This window comes from Meriones unguiculatus, chromosome 19 (genome assembly GCF_030254825.1).
Source record: "Meriones unguiculatus strain TT.TT164.6M chromosome 19, Bangor_MerUng_6.1, whole genome shotgun sequence".
Lineage (NCBI taxonomy): Eukaryota > Metazoa > Chordata > Mammalia > Rodentia > Muridae > Meriones > Meriones unguiculatus.
Window position 1 is genome coordinate 36,415,163 of NC_083366.1, and position 23,705 is coordinate 36,438,867.

At 40.3% G+C, this 23,705-nt stretch overlaps 1 protein-coding gene across 2 annotated transcripts in view; it reads left to right on the top strand.

The window, feature by feature from the left end:
• Positions 1–23,705, top strand: part of Amph (amphiphysin) — a 203,236-nt gene that overhangs the window by 79,925 nt on the left and 99,606 nt on the right. For both annotated transcript variants that reach the window (XM_021658839.2, XM_021658840.2), the window contains exon 2: positions 12,643–12,723. In XM_021658839.2, the coding sequence (XP_021514514.1) occupies positions 12,643–12,723 (81 nt within the window). The remainder of the gene's footprint in view (positions 1–12,642; positions 12,724–23,705) is intronic.

A 23,705-nucleotide genomic window follows, 5' to 3' on the forward strand; every position in this document is an offset into this window, starting at 1 on the left:
CTTCATATTTTGTCTTTCCAACTAGTTATGTAAGCCTGTGGTTTGGCCCTTAGTATTAGGAAAAAGTTCATCCAGGCTATATTCACAAACAACTCACACTGCATTTTCAGGTATGCACACGCGGCTCCATAAGTATGCGGCTATTTCACTTTTCTTCCTTCATGTGTCTGTTTCTCTGATAGTTGATTTGGATTTCCAAACTGACATGATGACCGTGGAAATAATCTCTGGGCATGTCTGAGGCGGATTTTCTAGATGAGGTTAACTGAGGTAGGGGGATGCAGTCTAAATGTGGACAACAGCTTTGCATGAGGTGGAAACCCTCCCCTTAATAAAAAGGAGAAAAGGCAGGAGCAGCAATGTCCATCTCTCTGCTTTCTGACTGAAGGTGCAATGTGATCAGCCGCTTTACTTGCCATCGTGATTTCCCTATCATGATGGATTGTACCCTTGAGCCATGAGCCAAAGTAAACCATTTCTTCCCTATGTTGATTTCATCAGGTACTTTCTCTTCCCGATGAGAAAATTTAACATCTCATAAGGTGCCTATTCATCATGTGTACTCATGTACCTTCCAACTTCTCTCCTTCGTTCTCTATCCACCATCCGCTCTACCCTCCCATCCCCAGGACCACTTGGAGTTTATATCCATGGGCAGAACGTGGAGAGATTCCAGACTCTGGGCATCTATCTCTGGATGATACTTCTGCCATTCGTTTCCACAAAGAGAGATTTCTACAAGATGAAACTGTCCTCTGCTAATTCTGGACATCTTCCAAAATGTAATACAACATCTTTCTTGTCTATTTTATGGAAATTCCATCTTTTATTAGAGTCATAATAAAAACTGAAGAAGGGACAAAAAGAAGTAAGCGATGTGATGGGAATCCTACATAGGTCAGAAGGAGCAATGATCACTCAATATTTGCAGTCTCCCTGAACAGAACAAACACAGTACCTTGTACACAGATGAGATTTGAATGGGTATTTGGTTGTTTTCTGTTCCTTGGGTTTCTGATGAAGAAGCAGTGATTGGTGCTATGTTATTGGTGCTATATCCCTCCTGTTAGCTATTGGAAGAAAGCCCATGTCTTATTTGTGTAAAAATGTCTTCATTTGACATGCAGATTCTCTCTAATTTACAGCTATGGCCACCCAATGCTGCAATCCTCTGTTTGCACTCTGAGTTGCTTTAAACATTCTTTCTGAAATCTAAAACCAGATGCAGCTCATCTGGCTTCAATTTTTATTTCCACATGAAGGAACACAGTCAGTCCTCAAGGGATTTGAGCAAGCCAGAGATTATTTATCACTTTGAGTCATGACAAGGAAAAACTTCCTGGATGATGCTGTTTCATTTATGTGATGCCACTAAACCTGAATTTTGAGGTTAATTCATATATTCTGAACCAAATTTTAACTAACAGAATGATTCCCCTTCCTCTAGAGAGGTTTGCAGAAACATCTTTTTCTAAAAATCTAAATGTAATGCTCTCATTAAGATGCAAATTGAACTACAACAAAACAGAGCTGAGTCAACCATCCAGAACACTGAACCATTTGGGAGTTGTCAGCCTTCTGCTTTAAGAGAATGGGGAAACACTGAACAGAGATTATGTGTTTCTTTAAGTAGCCAATATTCAGGGTGCATTGTAAGACATTACAATTTCAAGACCACCAATTCCTGAACTCCTTCTGCCTCTGTATAAAGTTTTCAGAACAATGACTTCCATTCTTTGATTTACTTAAGGCCCCATATGACATCCAGTTTGTACTCAAGAGCAGACATCCCGAACTTCATGCACAGGCAGTTTGCCTATAGAGTCTTAGTTAAATTGTAAATTCTACTTATGGTGTAGAGAACTAGATTCTTCCTTGGCAGAGTGGCAGATGCCTCTGGTTTGTGTGAGTGGCATTAGGAGAGGAAAGATAAAAGGGATGAAAGGACTTGCCAAATAATGAGGGCAGTAAGGCATTCATCAAGATGAGACTAGTTCATTCATGGAAAGGCTGTGGCTTACTTTCTTTTCCTACTGATATGATAAAATGTCCTGCTGAAAGCAACCTAAAGAGAAAAAGTTGGTTCTGGCTCACAGCTCAAGGATATTGTCAATCAAGGTGGAGAAGCCAAGGTTGCAGCTGACCTCATATCCCAGCCACAATCAGGCTAAGATCCCAGCCAGCCAGAGGAACCACTCCAGCTATGATAGCTCTTCCCACCTCAGTGAACTTAATCAAGATCATGCCCACAGGCACACCCAAAACCATTTCCCAAGTGACTCTGGATTTTGTCAGGTTGTCAGTTACAGGAATGAGATGTCAATATTCTCAATTTTCTGGCTAATCACATGTTAGTTATTGTGAGCTATAGTTTTAACTGAAATGCAAGAATTAGAAAGAAAAAAAACAGTTCTTTATAAAGCAAGTTTATCTAACTTCTACACAGAAGACAAAGACTTCCTTTCTATTTCATTCCATGAGGTGTGGAGTGAGTGTATCTGGTACTGTGAGTCACCATCTCAGGAGAATACAGTCTGAGCAGTATTGTTCCAGAAATATGGTCAAAGCCCTTAAGTTATTCCTTTTGATTTCTATTGTCCATTCTCTGTTCTTAGCAAAAACCTTTGCATGCACCTTGACTTCCCCATGAACATGGAGAAGACCAACTGAAGGTTGTTCTTTGGTGTGATTTGCATCGCTTGGGACTTACAAGGTGTTAAAGTCAAAGGTTCTGAATGAGATCACGTAGCAGAAAGCCACCTGTAGCTCTCTTTTTTAAACGTCTACTTTACTTAGCATATTTAGGCCTCTGCCTCCCTTTTACCAACCTGTCAACCTTAAGCGAGAGAGAGAAGGTTAGTGGGGGGAGGGCACCTGGATCCCTTTACTTCTCCTGGCTAGTTAGGGTCAAGGGGTTCTTGAGGGCTATACTAATCTCCATCCACCACAGACACAGTAGCAGTCTCTTCCACACCGCTGTACCCCAAAGTGTTTCTTTCCTTCTGTCTGCTCCAAATCACCATACCGGCTCTGGTCTCTGGTCTCTCCAAACTGCTACAAGCCAACACTGAATGCCACACCGACATGAGCCCTTTCTTGGCCTTATATTTATAATGTCAGAGTCCTAGACCATGGCCCTCTCCATGCAGCATGTGGAAGACCATTACTAGCCGGAAATAATCATGCCCCACACATGACAATTAACAGGTGTGGACCTACTATAGCCTTGACTAAAATCCCACACTTGGGATTAAAACAAAAGCATATTTACATAACATACAATGAAACCAAAACAGCCATTACAAGATTACTTTTCTAATGGGACAGAAGTAAGTCATCAATCACCATTATGGTTTCTATTCTTTAAACTTGACTTCCAAAGGTATGGAAATAGGAGGGAGCGTCTTTCTTTATTCTGTTTCTTTTTCAAAAATAGCTTTGGATAGGCTGCATTATTTTAAACCTTTCCATTACATATTTTAGAGTTAACTTATTAATTTCTTTACAATCACCTGGCAGGAATTTTTTTTTTTTTTTTACTGCCATGAATTCTCAAAGAATCCAACATCTGAACAATGTTGACGAGACTGTTATGCAAACTCCTGTGATGGAAGTTTTGAAGGTATTACAAGGAGGAACATCATCTGCTCTGAATTGGAAACATCCCCAACTGAAGGCTGAGAGCATCCTATCAAACACTTCTAAATATTAAGCATCAATTAACAGTCTTGGGGTTTATAGTCCTGAAAGTGTTTTGGCTGGCAGTGCACATTGTGAGATTAGAATGCTCAGACTTGTTTATTGTGCACAATGTTTTCTGGCTTGGTGGATTGTGCTGCCTTCTTTTTAGGTAATTTCTATGCTGTGACATGACAATGGTGCTTTTATTCATAACTGAAGCAAAATGCTTGTAAACATCAGAGGGGTAATTCCATACGTGTTTATACTATATAATGATCAAATTGGGTAATTAACATTTTAGTCTCTCTAAACCTTTGTCATTTCTATGTGCTAGGAAGGTTTAGACGTTTCTAATTACTTAGAAACATGTGATTGCTTGTTGTTTGAGCTCACAGTGCTACAGAACGCCAGAACTAATCCTTCCTAAGTAATGTATTTTGGGATACCTTATCTAGCCTAAATTCATCACCTCCACTCCTTCTTGCCAGTGTAATTACTCTTCTGCTCTCTATTGTTCAGAAGTGTATTGCTCTGACACAAATGGTCGCCAGCCAGCCATAGGAACAGCATCTCTCACATGCCATGTGTCATTCCTATGGCCAAGAGCCTCAGGTAGACTATATTCCTTCTGGTTGAGCACAACTCTCGAAACAACCGTGTGAAGAAAATGAGCGGAAAAGAGTGTGAGCCTTGCCTCAGGCGCCGTCATCTGAGTAAATCCCCCTTGTGTTTCAGATGACTACTTGCCTCCTTCCACATTAAAAGGAACTCCATTCAAACCTTACTTTGTGCAATGTTTGTGGTTATTTTCTTACTAACTAACTGTTGTTTTAGATCAGCAAATGTTAAAAAATAGAAGTGATCAGTAAGTTGCATTTGGGCTCACATACCTTCTGGGAGCCCTCTACAGTCTTTAGTAATTTACAAGCTTCTGCATTTGGGATGTATGGCGTGGCCTTGTGACCATTTAAGGACTTGAGGAGTTGCTTTAATTTTTTTTTTTTTTGGTGTGTGTGTTTTTCTAAGTTATTTTTTTTAACTTTTATTAATTACACTTTATTCACTTTGTATCCCCCATAAACCCCACACTCCTCCCCTCCTAATCCCACCTTCCCTCCTCCTTCTTCACACTTGCCCCTCCCTAAGTCCACTGATAGGGGAGGTTCCCCTCTTCTTCCTTCTGATCTTAGTCTATCAAATCTCATCAGGAGTGGCTGCATTGTCATCTTCTGTGGCCTGGTAAGGCTGCTCCCTGCTCAGGGGGAGGTGATCAAAGAGCAGGCCAATCAGTTTATGTCAGAGGTAGTCCCTCTTCCATTACTATGTAACCCACTTGGACACTAAACTGCCATGGGCTACATCTGGGCAGAGGTTCTAGGTTATCTCCATGTGTGGTACTTGGTTGGAGTATGAGTCTCTGGGAAGACCCCTGTGTTCAAATTTTCTGGTTCTGTTGCTTTCCTTGTGGACTTCCTGTCCTCTCTAGATCTTACTATTTCCCACTTCTTTCATAAGATTCCATGCACTCTACCCAACAGTTGGCCATAAGTCTCAGCATCTGCTTTGATAGTCTGCAGGGCAGAACCTTTCAGAGGCCTTCTGTGGCAGGTTCCTAGGTTGTTTCCTGTTTTCTTCTTCTGATGTCCTTCTCTTTGCCTTTCAGGATGGGGATTGAGCATTTTAGTTAGGGTCCTCTCTCTTGCTTAGTTTCTTTAGATGCACAGATTTTAGTGGGTTTGTCCTATGTTGTATGTCTATATGAATGAGTATATACCGTGTGTATCTTTTTGCTTCTGGGACAACTCTCTCAGGATGATCCTTTCAAGTTCCCACCATTTACCTTCAAATTTCATGATTTCCTTATTTTTCATTGCTGAGTAATATTCCATTGTATAGATGTATCACAATTTCTGCATCCATTCCTCAGTTGAGGGGCATCTGGGCTGTTTCTAGCTTCTGGCTATTACAAATATTAAAGCTGCTACAAACATAGGTTGAACAAATGTCCTTATTGTGTACTTGAGCCTCTTTTGGATATATGCCTAGGAGTGGTATGGCTGGATCTTGAGGAAGCGCTATTCCTAGTTGTCTGAGGAAGCGCCAGATTGCTTTCCAGAGTGGTTGTACAAGTTTACATTCCCGCCAGCAGTGGAGGAGGGTTCCCCTTTCTCCACAACCTCTCCAGCATGTGTTGTCTCTTGAGTTATTGATCTTGGCCTTTCTGATGGGTGTAAGGTGAAGACTCAGGGTCGTTTTGATTTGCATTTCCCTGATGGCTAATGAGGTTGAGCATTTCTTTAAGTGTTTCTCTGCCATTTGATATTCCTCTATTGAGAATTCTGCTTAGCTCTGTACTCCATAAAAATGTAGATTATTTTCTTTGAAGGAAGCTAATGTGAATGGAGAAAATAACTTTATAAGCTATCTGAAGTTCCTGTGTTCAGTAAAGCTCTGCAATTGATCTTTTAGGGAGAGAAGAGTTTATGAGGTATATAGATAAGAGAAATTGTGCAGTGTAGGATAGAAGTCTTGTAAGATGTCCATCATGCTCTACAAGCTGTTTTACCACAGGATTCCATGCAGACTCCATGCTTATGTTGAACGGAACATCAAGAAAGGCTTATGAATTATGTCAGGCAGTACACAATTAATTATGTTCATACTTTATAAGTGAGGCAATGGCTGATGGAGCTATGGAGACGGTAATTAGTGAATCATATGACTCTAAGGCAATGTACTGACCGGGCCTTGGCCATGTCACCAGTAGATAATGTTCAAATAATATATGTACTTTTTTGGTGAAGATAGAAAATGTGAGGAGAAGGTGCTACCTTATATTTCAACAAAAATAATTTAATTGTATAGTTCTCCCATTGACATTTAGAGTCTGACAAAAAGGAAGCATGAGTCACCAGGTTGGGAAGTTTATCTAGTCCTTACCCTCATCCATCGTATAGATTTCTCTAAGGTGTCCCAAGGGTCAATTCTTCCACATTTGTTTAAGCATACATAGCTCTGGTCACTGGAATCAAGCCAGGCAGGAACATGTCCTAGCCATCCCCACATGGCTTTCCCTTTGGACGCCTTGGCAGTCTGCATCATTTGCCCTTATCAAGCTCTCCACTTCAGCATCCCAAGACTGGTGCTGCCGCTTGGGGGTCAGACATCACCATAGCTGAACCTCGCCTCGATCGTTTCCTTTAATTAACAGAAGCCATTTCCATGGTAAAAAGAACATTGCGATTGCGATTTTTTTTCTTCTTTCTTGAAATGCCAAGTTTTTTTTTTTTTTAAGGCTGCCAACTTACTGCTTCATTTCTAATTTAAAATATTAAGCAGAACTGTTATTCTCCAGTCACAGCTGCAGTCAGTAGTGATTTTGCCTTCCACTTTGGGAACATAAAACTTGATTAGAATTTTGTCCATAATGTAAATGGAGAAAGTATGAAAATCAGAGTTCTAAATCCTCAGGTAATGTGCTTGGCCATTTTACGCAGGGGTAATTTCCTTAAGAAAGAAGAAAAGAACCATGCCATTGCAACTCAGTCTCAGGAGATCACTGCTGGAGAGGACACAGAAAGAGGGCTTCCCACGAAGCACTCAGACTTGTCATACATATTCTTGCCTCTCCATTTGACTTTTATTTGATTTTTTAGAAGTGGAATGGATCTAGTGAGCCTGGAAGAATGAGCACAGCCATGGATGAATGATGCATAATCTCACTGCAGGAAAGTACATGTTGAACTTGGCTTTTGTGGTTTGTCTTTGAAAAACAAAAAGAAAGGTTAAAATTAAAATTCTGTTGTTTTCAAGCAGTAAGGTGTCATTGTGGATGAAATTAAAGTCTTTACCCAAATGCTCTCATATAACCCAAGACCAACAGCCCAAGGATAATATTATCCACAATGAGCTGGGCCCATCCACGTGAATCACTAATTACGAAAACTTCTAACAGTTGCTGGAGGCCAATCTTATGGACACAGTTTCTCAATTAAAGTTCTGTCTTCCCAGATATGTCTAGGTTTGTGTCAAAGTTGTCAGAAACAAACAGGACAGACAGTAACTCAAATTATATAATAAAAATCGCTTATTAGTATCTGTATTTTTTTTCTTGATTTTCTTAATGACACTAGCACTATGAAGATTGCAGAGAATATGGGAAATATGGGATATTAAGGAAACTCGTCCTTTGGAAGACAAGCCAAATGTAACACGGAAGTGAAATCCAATGGACTCACACGTTAGGAGCAACAGTGTAGATTATCAGTAAGGCGAGAGCTCTCCCTTACATAAGAATCTACTCCTATAGTGACTGGCCTCGTGGCTTCTCACTGTTCAGTTCTCCTCACCTGAAAACTTGGTAGCATATGCCATAAGCTTGCCATAAGAATTAAATGAATCATGCTCAGTGTCCGCCAGCTGGCTGGCCACAGAAATTTGCCTGTGCCTGGAGCACAGCTGTGTGAGGGCGGCTCAGTCTCTGCCAGCTGTCTGGTGCGCAGAAACTGCCTGTGTCTGCCTTTGCGGCTTTTGGGGGCCTGAGTGCTTCCCTCAGATGGGTAATTTTCCGGGGACCTTTTCAGGTTGGGGGTGAGCTGAGTGCTCTGAGATCAGACCCGCCGTTTCTATCTCTGGCGGCAAATCAGGCGCGCAGGCAGGCAGGGCTCTGTGCCGGAACCTGGGTCCCCGGCTCTGGCTCTGATTGCATGCGGGTTGATGCCCCAGGTCCCGCCTCTGAGAAAAAGGTATCGGGCGGTGGATGACACCTAAATGAACATCTGTACAAAGTCCCAATTTATTTCTAATATCAGAGATCAGACCTCTACTCTTGCCTGATGCGTCTAAAACAAAAAGGGGGAACTGTAGAGAGCTGCGGAATGCTATGCCTTAAAGATGGAGCTGGTTTCCGCCTTCCACCTTCCCGATGGTGAGTGCTCTCTGTCATGAACAATTCCACATTTGGCTAAGGCTGAGGATCTGGCTTGCTTCCATGTATGTGGACCTATCTGCATTGCCCACGTGGCACGCCTGGGTTGGCTACCCAGAGGCTATTTAAGCTGTGGGCTGGCTTTCCCCGGGGTCCGAGGATTGTTCAATGTTCCTGAATAAACTGCATTGAAAAAAAAAAAAAAAAAAAAGAATTAAATGAATCAACCCATTTTAAGTTTTTAGAAAAGAACCCGAAACACAGGATAGCTCAATCAAAGGGTTAGGCATTACAGAAATAACCAGAAGCCCGCCCATAACTGCCCTTCTGTTACTATGGTAAATGGGAAGAAGTAAATGGTGATAATCCCACTTGAACTGGGAAAGCTTCATGGAGGACTGAGGAAGGTTTATGATTACGTGATAGTAGAATTTTGTAGGTTGAATGTGGTAGAAAGTGTCAGTGTAGGAATAAAGTGTCGATTAAAGAAACTTTAGTGATGTAAAAATACAGCTCGATCTTAAATTACAGACGGCACATGTCCCCATCCCTAATCAGAAGCTACTTTCAATTGATATAACTGCCTGCAAATAAAAATTTAGCTGTCTTCAAGGGAGTCTCACTGGGGGAAAAAACTACTCAAGGGTAGGCTGAATGCCCAGTGGTAGACAGCCACAGCATCTTTTGGTTCCTTGTCTCAAATGTTATGTTAGGGCTTTCAAAAACTATCTTTTCTTATTTTTATTTTTATTACATAAATATTACATATACTATATAATTATATAATATGTAAATATATTGTTATATATTAGTTAATATATATCATTATATTTATGATATATGCAATTTATGTATATTAGAGATTACAGTTTTGTATTTTTATGAGATTCTTGCGTGTACAAATGAGTTCTCTGCTTTTATAGCCATTTCTTGAGCCTTTTCTTGGTCTCTTTTCCTTCTGTGTGTCTGTGTCTATTCGAATGTGTTAGTTATTTTACTTTATTGTTTTATTTTATCATTATCCCTTAGAAGCCTGTTTTCTAGTGAGAGACAGACATGGGATGGATCTGGATGGGAGGTACAGAGCGGAGGAGCTAGGAGGAATAGGAGGAGAAACTGTAATCAGGATATATTATATGAGAAAAAAAAATCTATTTTCAGTAAAAGGAAAAAAATGCAGATGGCACATTTGTTTCTGCTCTCACCCAAATTGTAATTTTAATGACTGTCCTAAGGTCACATGTAGATTGAACAGGTCCCGATGTTGTGATAAGTCAGGATTTCTGAGGCATTGCCACATGGCAGCCGGTAGAATGGGCAAACATTTCTTCTGACCATAATCTCTGGGGCATTGTCACCCATCACAAGAAATTCATATTAGATTCATGATGAATTAGGGACCCATTGTAGGACTCTACTGAGAGGCATTGAAAGAAAGGCAAATCGTTCAACGCCTGCCACGGAGACCTCTTCTTGGGAGCACATTAAATCTGAAAGCTAGACAAGTTTGGCCTAGAAGCTTGAGGATTGGTATTCTAAGTCTCTGTTTTACAATGTCAAAGCCCTGGGGTGAGACTATCTTTGTGGGAAAAGCACCATAAGGAATAGAATACACTACTTACAAAGGAAATGATCTTGTGCAAGCATCCATTTCCCATAAGTCTCAGTTTGTTCATCTCTAGCTCAGGGATGAGTCAGCTTCTTTAAGAGTCAATTGAAGGAGAATGCACCAAGTTCCCAGTGCGGCCACTGGCGTGAAAAAAATGTTCCTGGGAAAGGTTAGCTCCCCTGTCCCTCCTCCTCTTCTAAGTCTCCTATGTGAGTGCTGCTACCAAAGGCAGCCAGCACCAAGATACATGGCCACTGCGACTCAGAGGTCTGTATACTCTGTTATCCTCAGTGACACTGTCAAGCTGGAAACTCTTTTTACTTGTAGGAGTGGTTTCATGGCTGTTTTTTTTTTCCTCATCTCATTTATATCATATCATTCTTAACATATGACTTGAAATTTCAGTAAAGAGCTTCAAAGAGGAGCTTCAAAGAGAGCATGTCCTTCCCACCATTAGAGTTGTGCAGGCCATAAAACACATGTTTCTTAGAGCCCTGTGATCTTAGTATATTTTGTCCGTGAAAATAGGAATATTAGATTTGGTGTGGGTCTTACCTGCTTCCTTTGAGAAGAAAAAGGTCATACTGGTGGTGTCGGAGACACTGGACTGCAGAAAGGTGATTTTCCTAAAAGTTTACAAGAGGCCACTTACTTAGCTTTGTGATCTTGGTCTTTCAGATATTATATGGTTAAAATAGGTGTCACACAGCACTGTGGTGAGGATGGGAATAGAGGTTTCAGGCTCACAGTGGGCATGCAATACATATTTGTAGTGTTCTTTTTTTTTTTTATGCCAAAGACAGGGCACCTATTCACTGCTCCAGCAAGTTGTAAAGCTGAGAGTGTGGCAGCAACTCTTGCTCAGAACAGACTGGGAACGTTCTGTGTTTACATGGTGCCATCTATGCTAACCACGAGGCGTTAAAGGAGTCTCAGCAAGTCCTATGATAGAGAGTATCTGAAAACAGCTGGGTTTGTGGACAGCTACAGGAATGCTGTGTGGTCCATGTTAGCTGTCTTCCCTCATCATCTTTAGGCTTGTATGTGTCTGTACATGTGTCTGTATATGTGTGTATGTTTGGGTAGTCAAAAGTAATTCAGAAGGGTTTTCTCTAAAACTTTTTTTTTTTAAATAAAAGGCAAAAATGAGTAAAGTAGCAGTATTTTAGAAAGAAAACACAGGGACAGATGAGAGCTTTCTTTGGTTATTCAAGTTTGCCTTTGGTGCAAGTGTAACCTCTGTTGCTTTTCTTTAACTCTGAAACAATAATAATAACAAGAATAGTAGTAAGACTGTGAAGTGGAGCTAAGCTCCCCACAATCGTTAATTCTGTGCCTTTTGATTAAGGTGGATCTTTGAAGTAGAATTTTTTTTTAATGACATTTGATAGTGCCAAAGGATGTTACAAGATGAATTTCCAGAAGGCAATGCTTATAGAGTTTCCACGTCCTTGAGCAAGTCAGAGTTTAGAATATGAGCTATAAGGACACTGAACATCAAATAGCGATGTCTGCTGTAGTACTCAGGCTCTATCTGCTTCATCCTCCCACAACTCCCTGTTTGTCTTTAAGAAATTCTTCCCTAAGCATTTTGTCCTGTGCTCTAGACATAATATTTCTTCCTGTGAATTTGCTTAGACCCCTTCATTGCCTGGAATGAACTCTGCTACATCCCTGTCAATTGAATTCATAGCAGCTGATTAAAAACCATCTCCACAGAGTAGCCTCTGAAGTCTTGAGCTCTACAGGATATCATTACAACACTCCATAACATCTTTGTTTTGCTTGTATTACATCACCTCCTATTTGTTTTTGTACCTCTTCCTTGTGTCTTCTGGACGGTCAGATGATTTTAGGATAAATATATGATTTACTTGTCTTGTATTTCTGGATAGCCAATGGTTAACAAGAGATTGTACAGTAGGTGTAGATCCGTGACCAGTTCGAATGTTTATTAAATTGAGGGGAAGAGCAGCACATGGTCAGGAGGGTTGAATGTTATGCCTAGAATGTACACTTCAGTCATAGAGCCTTGCTTCACTGGTTACCACATAGCTGGGTACCTGTTACGCATTATGCGTTTTGCTAGCTTCTGGGGACAAAATGACAAGTAGGGCTTAGCTTCAGTCTTAAAGTTATGCACAGCCTCCTAGAGGAATTACTGTGTAAACAATCAAATGCAGTGCTGCGTGGCCCTTGCTTAAATCACACAGCCTGTGGGGCAATAGATCTGTGATTAAAATTCAGGTCTATTCATCTTCAAAGCCACCAAGCACAACACTTCCAGAAAAGAAAAGCGAGCAGTGCTGAGGGTGGATTCTGCTTAGACCCCTCGGAGAAAAGCAGGAGTTTCTGCTGAGCAAGCATGCAGTGCTGCACTATAAACACCACTAAATCAAACCATTTTGTTTCATTCACAAACTAGGTCCTCCAGAAGCTGGGGAAAGCTGATGAAACAAAAGACGAACAGTTTGAAGAATATGTCCAGAATTTCAAACGGCAAGAGGTGAGCCCACACCTTAAGTTTCTACAGGACAAAGAACAAGAACGGTGTTACTGTGTTTGCATATAGGGTGTGGTTTGCACGACTCCCAAAGCTTGTGTTTCGAAAGTTAATCCCCACTGTGAAGTCTTAAGTAGGTCCCAATTTAATCTACTCCGGTGGTTAGAGGCAGCACTTTTCCGAAGTGTTTAGGATTAGAAAAAGCCATTCGGATGGCTTTATAAGAAGAGGGATAACAACCAGAGATACATGCTTTCTGACTCTTGTTGTGTGACTCTGAGCTGCCTCAGGTCTCTGCAAGTAAGCCTGTCGTTATCACATGTACCCAAGAACTACAAGCTACAATAAATTTCAGGTCTTTATACTGTACTTAGTCTGTGATCCTGTGTTACTGGCATTTGAAAGTGGACTGACCCAAGCATGAGGGTGAGGTTTGCTGTTTCTATGTTTTGTGGAAGTCAAGAAGACAGGAAAGGGTTGCAGACAATGACACTGGAGTTTAATCTCAGGATATTATACGTCACTACACTGGACCTCTATAATACAGATAACTAAGCTAAAGGAAAGATGGTGTTTGGAGTACTTCATATTCCACAGAATCCTAGAGAGGCATTAAGCATATCTATCAAGTGATTTCAGTTAGTGCATGCTTTAAGAGTATGGATTCTTGGGCTAAAAGGATGGCTCAATCGATAGAGTGCTTACTTCACAAGCAACAGGATAAGAGTCCGATTCCTATCACACATATAAAAATGCAGGGCTTGATGGTGCACACTTGTAATCCCAGGGTTAGGAAGACAGAAGCATAAGCATCCCTGGGGTTTGCTGTCTTCACTGCCTAGCCTAATTGGTAAGCTCTAAGCCAAAGAGAGACCTGTCTCAGAGGATATGTATGGTCTGAGAACGACACTTTTGGTTGTTCTTCTGTCTCCACACCTACACACATTCAAGCTCACCCTCACAAGAGTACCCAACCTTTCCTGAACACGTAAAAGACCATGCATTTTTGACAGAGATTACCTCTTTCCAAGCGGTTAAAACCTATTTCCATTGGGCAAAATAGAACTAAACTCTTGATGCCTAAAGCACAGATAAACAACCATTACATTCATAAAAACATGACATATCTATGCTACTAAAATTTCATAGCCTATATATTTAAAGAAATGATGTCTAGTAAGACTCCCTATAGCAGGTGATACTAAAGAGTAAGCCTCAGAAGCAGTGTGTGATATTTGTGCTTTTTGTGGTTTAACAGATACACAAATAAGTAAGTAAATTATTTTTTATGACCTGTTCTAATTTGTAAGGCTTGGATAATGTACTCCAATATCACTCTCATAATAGAGAGGAGGTGGGAAGAGAATGGAGCCAGCAGACTATGGAAAACGGGCTTGTACATGGGGCCAATATTAAGATGAAGGCTATCACTGGGGCTACCTATGTCCACAAGAAAATCTTGTCAATCAGTAATGGAAGATCTTTGCACGTTCTTTGATCAGCTTTGCTCTATATAAAGATGCCTGGTCTTAGAGGTTCTCTATTCTCAGTTGCACCAGGGCTTCTATTGTTTCTTTTAATGGGAGGCACACCATTTTTATTCCTTGCCAAGACAGGTCATAAAACTCAACAGGTATAGAGCCTTGTAGATGAGTCTCCATTAAAATATGTTCCTGAATGTTGCCAGTTATATTTCTAAACTAAGAATTTGTGTGTGCACGTAGGAACTCAACTTGCTACAAATGTTCAATTTTGAAAGTAATGAAAAGGAGGAAGTTGCAGAATGTTTTAGTCAGGGTTCTCTAAAGGACAAGAACTAATAGAACCTGAGAATTAACAGGTGGGCTCACAGGATGCAGTCTGGGTATTCTGACAATGTCTTTCTCACACCGGAGAGGCCGTGTATCCAGCAATTGTTTAGTCTAGTAGGCTGGTTGTTTCAGTAGTCCCAATCAGGCACTGGAGGCCTAGAATTTTCCTCGAGAGCTGAGGGTCTTCAGTTTACCTGGGAATTGTCACATTACACGCTCACGTGACAGTGAAAGGCCAAGCAGGCAAAAGCGAAGCTTCCTTCTTCCACGTCCTTTGATCTAGGCTGACAATAGAAGGGGCTGCCCCGATCTAGCATGAATCTTTCTGCTTCAAAGAATTTGATCATGAAAATCCTTCACAAAAATACACAGAAGCTTGTTTCCATTGATTCCAGATATAGTCAAGTTGACAACCAAGATTAGTCACCACAGAGAACAAGGGAGTGGGCGGGGGGAGACACCACCTTCAAATTACTACTGCAGTGAACTTGAGTTAATAAAAATGGAAAGGGGAATCTAACAGATATATTAGATATGGATCCACTGAATAAACTGTGCCTAGAGTCTCCCAGGATAGCACCTTCTTCGTGTCAACATCTGCTTTCCTCTCCACTGTTCTCCCACGTCTCCTGAACTCGGATGGGACCCCAGATGGTGACTTACCGATCACTGCCCTATTTCTTTTCCGCCTTTGAAGTCTTGTACATGGGCTCTCTTGAGAATAAGAACAGACTGAAAAATCTGGGTAAACCTCAAAAAGCTGGAAAATGTACAGGACCAGTCTTGCTTTATAACAGTGAAGCAGGCAGACCACACAGGGCACATGCAGTTTCTCAAGGAGTCTTGGAAAGGTCCGTTTTGAAAATGTTTTTAACATCAAAACATACTATGTTTCTGCATGTTTTTCTTGATGTTTCCTATTGGAATCAGGAAGAGTTAGCTTACAGTCTTTATTGCCACATGGAGACAGAGGGTGCCTGTCCTCTATGTATAGAGGAAGAGAAGGAAGGAAAAGGGAATGAGAGGGAGGCAAGGAGAAAGATTCCTTCATTTTCAATGGAGAAACATTTGACATTAAGAACTAAATTTGTAGCCTGAAGAGTTTCTTTTATTCTTTATAGAAAACAACTTCCTTTTTAACCTTTAAAATGTATTGGTAATTGCAATAGTTAATCATATCTGTCAACTGAATTGGACTGGTACACACCTAGGTTAGTAGAGCAAACCTGTTTTTGAGAATACTTCCTAAGAGGTTAAGCAGGAAGAAAGCCTCATGAATCTGAATGAAACCAGCAAATAGACAGAGATCCTAAAGGAAATAAAGGGAGATGTAAGACCTTACTTAGTGTTCAGGCATTCTCTGTTTTCTGGTCTCTATGAAACCTGGTCTCCTGTTTCTGCTCTGGCATTCTGTCTCACCACAGCCCAGAAACACTAGAGCCAGCCAGCCATAAACTGAAACCTATGAAATAGTGAGCCTAAGTAGATCCTTACTTAAAAAATTTCCCCTTTCAAGTATTTGGTCACAGTGTTTAACCACTGTGTTTAAAAAGAAAAAGAAAAAGAAAGAAAAAGAAAAGAGAAAAACGACTAACAGTAACCAACTCACATTTGTTGAATATGATGGAAAAGGTGTGGTGTTTATGTACAAATACTAACGTAGTAAAAATGACCTTTCCAGACAGCGGTCACCATGTTGCATCATGGTGATTCATTGCCTGAAGACACAAAGGCATTATCTAGCCTTGGCAGCCTAGAGTTCATGTTTTCCCAACAAACATGTGTTTTGCAGTCCTCAGTGATGTGATTGACAGTGTACCATGAACTGAATTTTTGTTGGTATTACTATAGTCACATGACATTCAATTTTTAAAATATTTAAAAAAATCTGTTTTTGTAAGATAGGCATTCTTGCTGGTATGCTCCTTAGTAGTCTATATTGGAATAAAGGTAGCATGAGGGCTGCCCTTGAACTGTAGTTTGGAGCTTACATTTAATTTATTCCAACTTCCCCCCTCCTTTTTTTTTTTTTTAATCTCAAGTCTCTTTTCCTAAAAGACGGTTTGTTTGAAACAGGCTGTATATGAAGTACCTAAATGCACGACACTGTTAATCTGTTGGACTTTCAGTTGTCACTTTTGTGACCCATTTTTTAAACTGCTTAATTAGGATGGATAGAAAGGAGGAACTGAGGCTATAACAGCAAATGGAATCCATTGTAGTCTCTTAAGAAGAATTTGGAATTTTCCATAATGAGAGCTAATCCAGCAGGAGGCAAAAAAATGTGATGTTAATCCTTCCTCCCCAAAAGTTCCCCTTCTTTCTGACTGTCCTCATTTATTAGAGCTTCTAATAAGTAGCAACATTGGTTGGTGTGGGCACCAATTATTTTCAGTTCACCTGGCTGCCCACTGACAGCTCCCTTAATAAGTGGAGAACAGCCCTTAGTGGAAGGAAGGAGCTTGACTTTTCTTCTTTCTGCCTAATAAATTCACCCTTTCTGCTACAGAACTCACCTTTAGCAAATTGGCTAGCTATAATGAAAGAGCTGGTGAGATGGCTGAACCCAGATCAGCAAATATTAGACCACATCTTGGTGAAAGCTGATATGAACATTCATCAAGGTGAGATCTAACAGCATTGTTTCAAACAGAGAAAGAGAGATCTGTGATTCAAATGTTTCCATTTCCTCTGAGAAGGACTATAGCAGGGGTCTTTCTTGCTTCCTTCTTCTTTTGGTAAAATACTTAGGACCAGGGTTTTTTTTTTTTTTTCCTCAAGACAGATTATCTCTGTGTAGTCTTTGCTGTCCTGGACTCGCTTTGTAGACCAAGCTAGCCTCAAACTCACAGAGATCTGCCTGCCTCTGTCTCTGTGTGCTGGGAATACTGGCGTGTGCCTTCGCACCTTCTGGCACCTCGAGACATTTAAACTTGGGAATATTTCTATAGATTTTACTTGTCAAACATTGGAAAATCCAAAATGTGAACTAATTCTGAACTCAAGACTTTAAAAAAGTTTCCCTTTCAGAATCTTTCTGACTTTAGATCTTCTGATTAGAGATACCGAACCTGTGCTCACCAAAAGAACCAAAGCAGTCCTGGGACCTTGACATCCTTTTCTGCTGAGAAGGCAGACCCCGGGACTCCAGTTACCAGGCTGCCCTGGCAGCATCTGGCTTTCCTGAGCCACAGCTCTGCTTCACCACTTTCCTCCATGGGACCCCAAGTCTTGCTCTCAAGTCGAACACATACTTAAGGCTACTTGCGTCTATTCCTAGGGTAGATTTTAAGTTCTGAGATGAAAGTGGTTTATAATGCGTATCAGTGAAGACCCTTTTACAACATATTCAAAGAACTTGGAGAATGTATATGACAAAAAAGAAAAGAATTAAAAAAAATACATTTTAAAGGCACATGAATAAAAAGTATATTGCCCAGTGTGCTGGCATACGAATTGAAACTTACCATTTTATTATGATAAATGGCACTCCTGAAATGTTGGGAGTTTGGCTGAGTATCTAGGCCTAGCAAATACCTTCAGGCCACTTTTCCAATAATAAACAGCCATAATGTGAAGATGTTGGCACATTCACCTCCCATTAAGTATGAACCATGACTTTCCTTTCTGAGCTAGCCACTATCTTGATTGAAAGTGAGCCCAACAGCTCTGCTTTGCATAATGGTCTGGTTCTAAATCACAGACTAGTGAATCTCACTCAGTCACCAAATCCTCACTGAGCTGCATGCTTTAGAGGAGTTTCAGTCAGAATTTCACTTCTTTATAGCCACCCAAAAGACCTTATCACAGTGTAAATTTCCTGGCTGAAACCTAGAGTTTTCATTTTTACAGCCTCAAGAGTAGTCTGAATCTTTCTGCACTTCTGACACACCACTAATTGAAGTCAGTGATACTGGTGCAGAGGTCCATAGTACACAGAGGACCTGTACATTGACACAACTGATGTATTACTCATACACTGTTTTCTGTTGCCTTCTCCAGTTAGTCCCTTAATTTTCTAACACTAAGCAGGCAGTGCCTACTTTTAGCACCTTGACATATGGGAAAGGTTTGTTGGTCATGCTTTGGCTTATCTGTCACCTTCATAGAATCAAACCAGTGCACAGGACTTGTCTGTAATGCTCTTGATGACTGTAATGTTCTTGATGACAAGAGCATTGTGGTAGAGCTACTGATGCCTCAGAGTTGCCATGAGAACAGAAGCTGGGCATCCTGCTAAAGTACAGACATCCTTGTGCTTGCATTGTTGTGAGAATGAATTAAATGGGGGGGGGGTTAAGCCCCTAAAGTTTAGAAAGGGGAAATTTAGTTAGTGTTAACACTCTAGATTTAGGCTATTGGAGAGAAGTGAAGAGGTTTTTTTGGTTTTTTTTTTTTTGGTTTTTTTTTGTTTTGTTTTTGTGAATCAGATGCATTATAAAACCTTAGAAATGAAAGCATCTTCTCTCAAAGCTGAAACCTTACTGGAGGAAAAATTTAGAAGATTAAGTGCATACAGTAGAAACAAGAAATGATAACAAATCGTTAATTTAGTTCTTACATCAAGAAATTAGAACAAATGCAAAATAGACCTGAAGCAAGCAAGACTAAGAACCTAAAAAAGATATGAACAGAAATCGATGATTCTGAAAACAAGAACATATTGAGAAGGTATATGAAACAAGAAAGCCGCTTCTTTGAAACATAAATCAATAGAATTGATAAATCCCTAGGCAAGAGTAACAACACAAAGGCACAAAATCACCAGTCTGAGAAATGAAAGATTCTCATTTTAGACCCTGTAGCTGGTTAAATTTTAGTAAGAGAATGCTGTAGTCAACTCTGTATTTGAACATTTAACAACCACAGTGGACTAATTTCTTCACAGCCACAAACTACAAAGAAGGGATGGGCAATCTGAATATAAACATTAGAGAAAGTGAATTTGTGACTTAAAGTTTGATCAAGAAATTTTTATGCCCATGTTGTTCTGCCAGAGACAGAAGATACTTAAATAATAAGAGTTAACATCAAGTTCTACAAACTCTTACAGAAAACAAGAGGAGACATTTCAGCTCAGTCTGAAACTGCTGTGCACCTCTGGTTGTAACCCACTATCTCTTGATAAAATTGAACCTTCTTCTCATCCATATTAGTGCCTCCTCTTAGAGTGAGACACTTGATGCCCGGTAATCTCTACACAAATATTTGTGCAACTTTCTTTTAGTGAAAGTTCTTCTGACATAACTACCATCTTTCCGTCTCCTGTCCTGTTGTGCTATTGGATAGTGGTACCCCAGGAGCTAGCTGTAGATTGACTCACACCCCTGTCCCTTCTCCTTCCTTGCACCCTCAAGGACCGCTTGTCATGAACCTGTAGCTTTTTCAGCTCACTAGCTCAGAGTCCCCCCCCCCACCTTTGCTGGTACAATGTCTTCAGAGAGCCTGCTCCCTTTACTTCTGCTAATGTTGGCTTTGCAATGGGGAAACACCTTTGTTATTAAAATCAACGGATTTAATTTCATAATGAGGATTATAAAAAGTGCCTATAGTACAAAGTTGACCCATAGCTACACCGTATTGAACTTAAAAGCTTTATTATATATCCAATTACATTGAATAATATTAATAATTATTATTAATGTCATAAACGTTCTTAGTTTATATTGTATGAACTGAGCATGAAGGCCATTAATCACTTCTTTAACAATTGTGGTATACTGTTAGGTGACCATCATGGATTTGGTGACGTGACCTTTAAATATGTTAACCACTAGGGTAGTCTGCCTTCAGACTTAATGGACAAATTAGTTAAAATGCATGGTTTGTTTGTATTTATCTTTGGCAGTGGTTCTCAACCTTCCTAATGCTGCAACCCTTTAATACAGTTCCTCATGTTGTAGTGACCCCAACCATAAAATTATTTTTGATGCTACTTCATAACTGTAATTTTGTTACGCTTATGAATTGTAATATAAATATTTTTGGAGATACAGATTTGTCCACGGAGGCTCAACCCGCAGGTTGAGAACTATTGCCTTACCGAATTGTTCTTGGTTCTTAGGAGTAAGAAACCTGCTTGATATATCTTTTGTGTCTACTACATACAGTGAACCTAAAGATCTCAGGCAGCTCATTTATAACCACTCACACCCATCTTTTAAAGAAATTATTCAGAGAGGCAAAGCTGTACATCCTACAGCCCCCTGGAGCTGACTATAATTACTCTGTTCTGTTATGACAAGTAAGAGAAGTCACAGCAACGTCCTCAGTACTGGGATGAGCCTCACTCAAGCCAGGCAACTTCTAGTACAAATTACAGGTTTGTTATGTATAGAACATGCCTTTTTTTTTTTCCTGTTGTCTACGTGGAGTACATTACCTCAGTAAGCATTATTCTAGGTCATTCTGAGAAAAGGAAATCATTTCCTTACAGCCAAGGGATATAGGATATAAAGTATCTAAGTTGTGTAAATATTGCATAGCAGAGCTCTGTCAAATAACAGCTGTCAACATCTGTGAGAGGGCTTGCCACAAAATCCGTGAAGTTTACGTAGCAGAATGTCACAAGCATGTGACAATGTGGCTGATGTTCAGGTTTCAACCCTTTGGTTGACAACCTTCAGTGACTCGCAGGTTTATACTGGATTGGGCTTTTCTTTGTGCCCATTATTCAAAGGCAAGGCTGTTTCAAGTAGAGGGGAGGGAAGGTTGTGGCCATGGGACATCTCCCATACAGAACAAATAGTGGTTTGAAAAATCATAAAATGGTGTGTAAGTGATGGTGTTTCTTCTCATCTAAGGATGAGTCGTAGAGGAAGATATGACATGTGGAAGACTGTGTTCTACTCACTTGGCACTTTTCCAGAAATGTTCCTACCAGAATTTCTCTGTGTTTAAAAATACACCCCAGTACCTGCACATATATCAAAACAGAAAATAAGTCTTGTCTTATGTTGCTGCCTTGGCTTGCCCCCTAAAACCTATGTGACTTGGAACAAATCTTACATGTCTGACCTTGTCTTCATTTAGATTCCTGCTCTGCTGGACACACATTGTTTGTCATTGGAATTGAGTTTGGGCTTCATCTTACATTCAGAATGCTAAAACATTCTTCAGCCAAACCCAGAGACTTAATCACACTTCCCCTTCTAGTATTTGGCAGAACTTAGCAGCCTCTCTGCCAAGCAAATGCCATTTCTCTTTAAGGATCGTGATAAGGAGACATACTTGGGGCAAGACACTCAGCTCGAATTAAGTGAGGAAAGGAAGTGGGGTCATTGAGTAGGTCATGGTCAGTGTGTTTGGAGAGGTTTCTTTGACACCAGACTGCTTGTCTCCAAGTTCTTTCTGCATCCTCCCATGTACCTGATCTCTTAGGGCTGCCTGTTCTTGTCTGGCCTCCATGTCCACCTGAAGTCCCACTTTTTAAAAGATTTGTTCTTAAGCTGCATTTGACCTTGTTTTCCATCCCTTTCAGAGTGTATTCCGCTGTTTACTTCACTAACATTATTTTTCCACTCCTTTGCACGACATCTATTTATCTGTTTATTAATGTTGTTTATTTTGCCGTACACCTAGAGAAAGACTCCCTGTCACAATCATTTAAAGAAATTCCTCATGGCTGCCATCACATGCCAGGTGCTTAATAAATGCATTCCATTTTTGAGTTGCCTCCTTGGAGTATGTGTTTTGTGTTTTACATGTTATGCTCAACCTCTCTTATCCACCATCAGTTCCTCTCTTTGTTGTTACTAGATTTTTTTCTCCTGTCATCCTAATTGTTGGCAGCAAGATACCTGTAGGTAGATGTCTACATGCCTTGGGCTTAACAGTAACCTGGCTTCCAGAGATACCTTACAACTATGGGTGCCGTAAAGATCTGCGGGCACATACTGCTTTTCCTCTTCAAAGAGTCTTACGTATTCTTATATAGTTAAGTCATTTTACTTAGGCTGCAGAATGTTCCTCTTGAGTGCTAGGTTCTGTTCTTTAACTTTTTAGCATTAAAGACGATGCATAGGGCAGACAGTAGTCAATGCAGACATATGCAATTTGCCCACATGATGAGAATAAGAGACTTACAGTTCACCCTTAAATCTACTATCTCTATTAATCACCCCAAACAACACCACTGAGGGAGCATGTGGAAGAGGGGACGGAAAGTAAGAGTTAAGGGATGGCATACCGTAAGATGTTGTCTTTGTGCCATGGCACGGCAATTGCACTCAAAAGCCCATGACAACTGTGGTTGCCCGTACAAGATAAAGCCAGCCCAAATTCTGGCATAGATGAAGGAAGTACTCTCTGGGCCCCACTCCTTACTGAGCATAATTGTCAGCTGTTAATTGGCTAGGCATTGAGAATTGTTCTGTTTTTGAGGATGTGAGAGCTGTTACACATCCTTCTCCTTCACACACACACACACACATACACACACACACACACACCAACAGCATATAAACCTATTGGTATCACTGTTTTTTGAACTTAGTAAATTCTGAAAAAATACGATGAAAGAAGAATGTATGAAGTTCTGAGGGAGAAGTATGGAAGGTCATGGGGAAAGGTAGAAAGAGATCACATTTCTTTATACATATATATTCATTGTGTTTATAAAATTTTCAAGGTGAATAACACTATTAATAAAAATATGCTTTGAGTTTCAGAAAAAGCGCATTCATTTCTGAAAGAACACTTTATTACAAAGCATCTGTACACTAAAGTGATATCAAGAAATTACTTCTGAGAGAATTGTGAGTCCCGTTGCCTGGATTTATACTTGGTGTCTATTAAAGTGAAAATTCAGTTGTCATATTTTATCCTGTTAGGGGATAAGCACTGTCTGCATCTCTGCAAGGTTCCTGCAGGATCCTTCACTCTACTTTCTGCAGGCCTCTATAGTATTGAGTAACAACGTGGTCCTCAAAAGGTTACAGAATTTAAGCCGATTCCAACGTCATTCATTTGTAGAAGGCATATTTAGAACAGGGTGGGCAAGGGCTTAAGCATCCATTTGCTGGTTATTGGCTGGCTACCTTTACATGCCAGGAGCAGAGCTAGTCCTTTAGGAAACTTTATGTAAAAGACAGAAAAATCGCTCTTATTAAAGGCCTTACATCTCACAATGAATCAGAATGTAATAAATAGGTAAATTATATTGCCTTCTCTGAA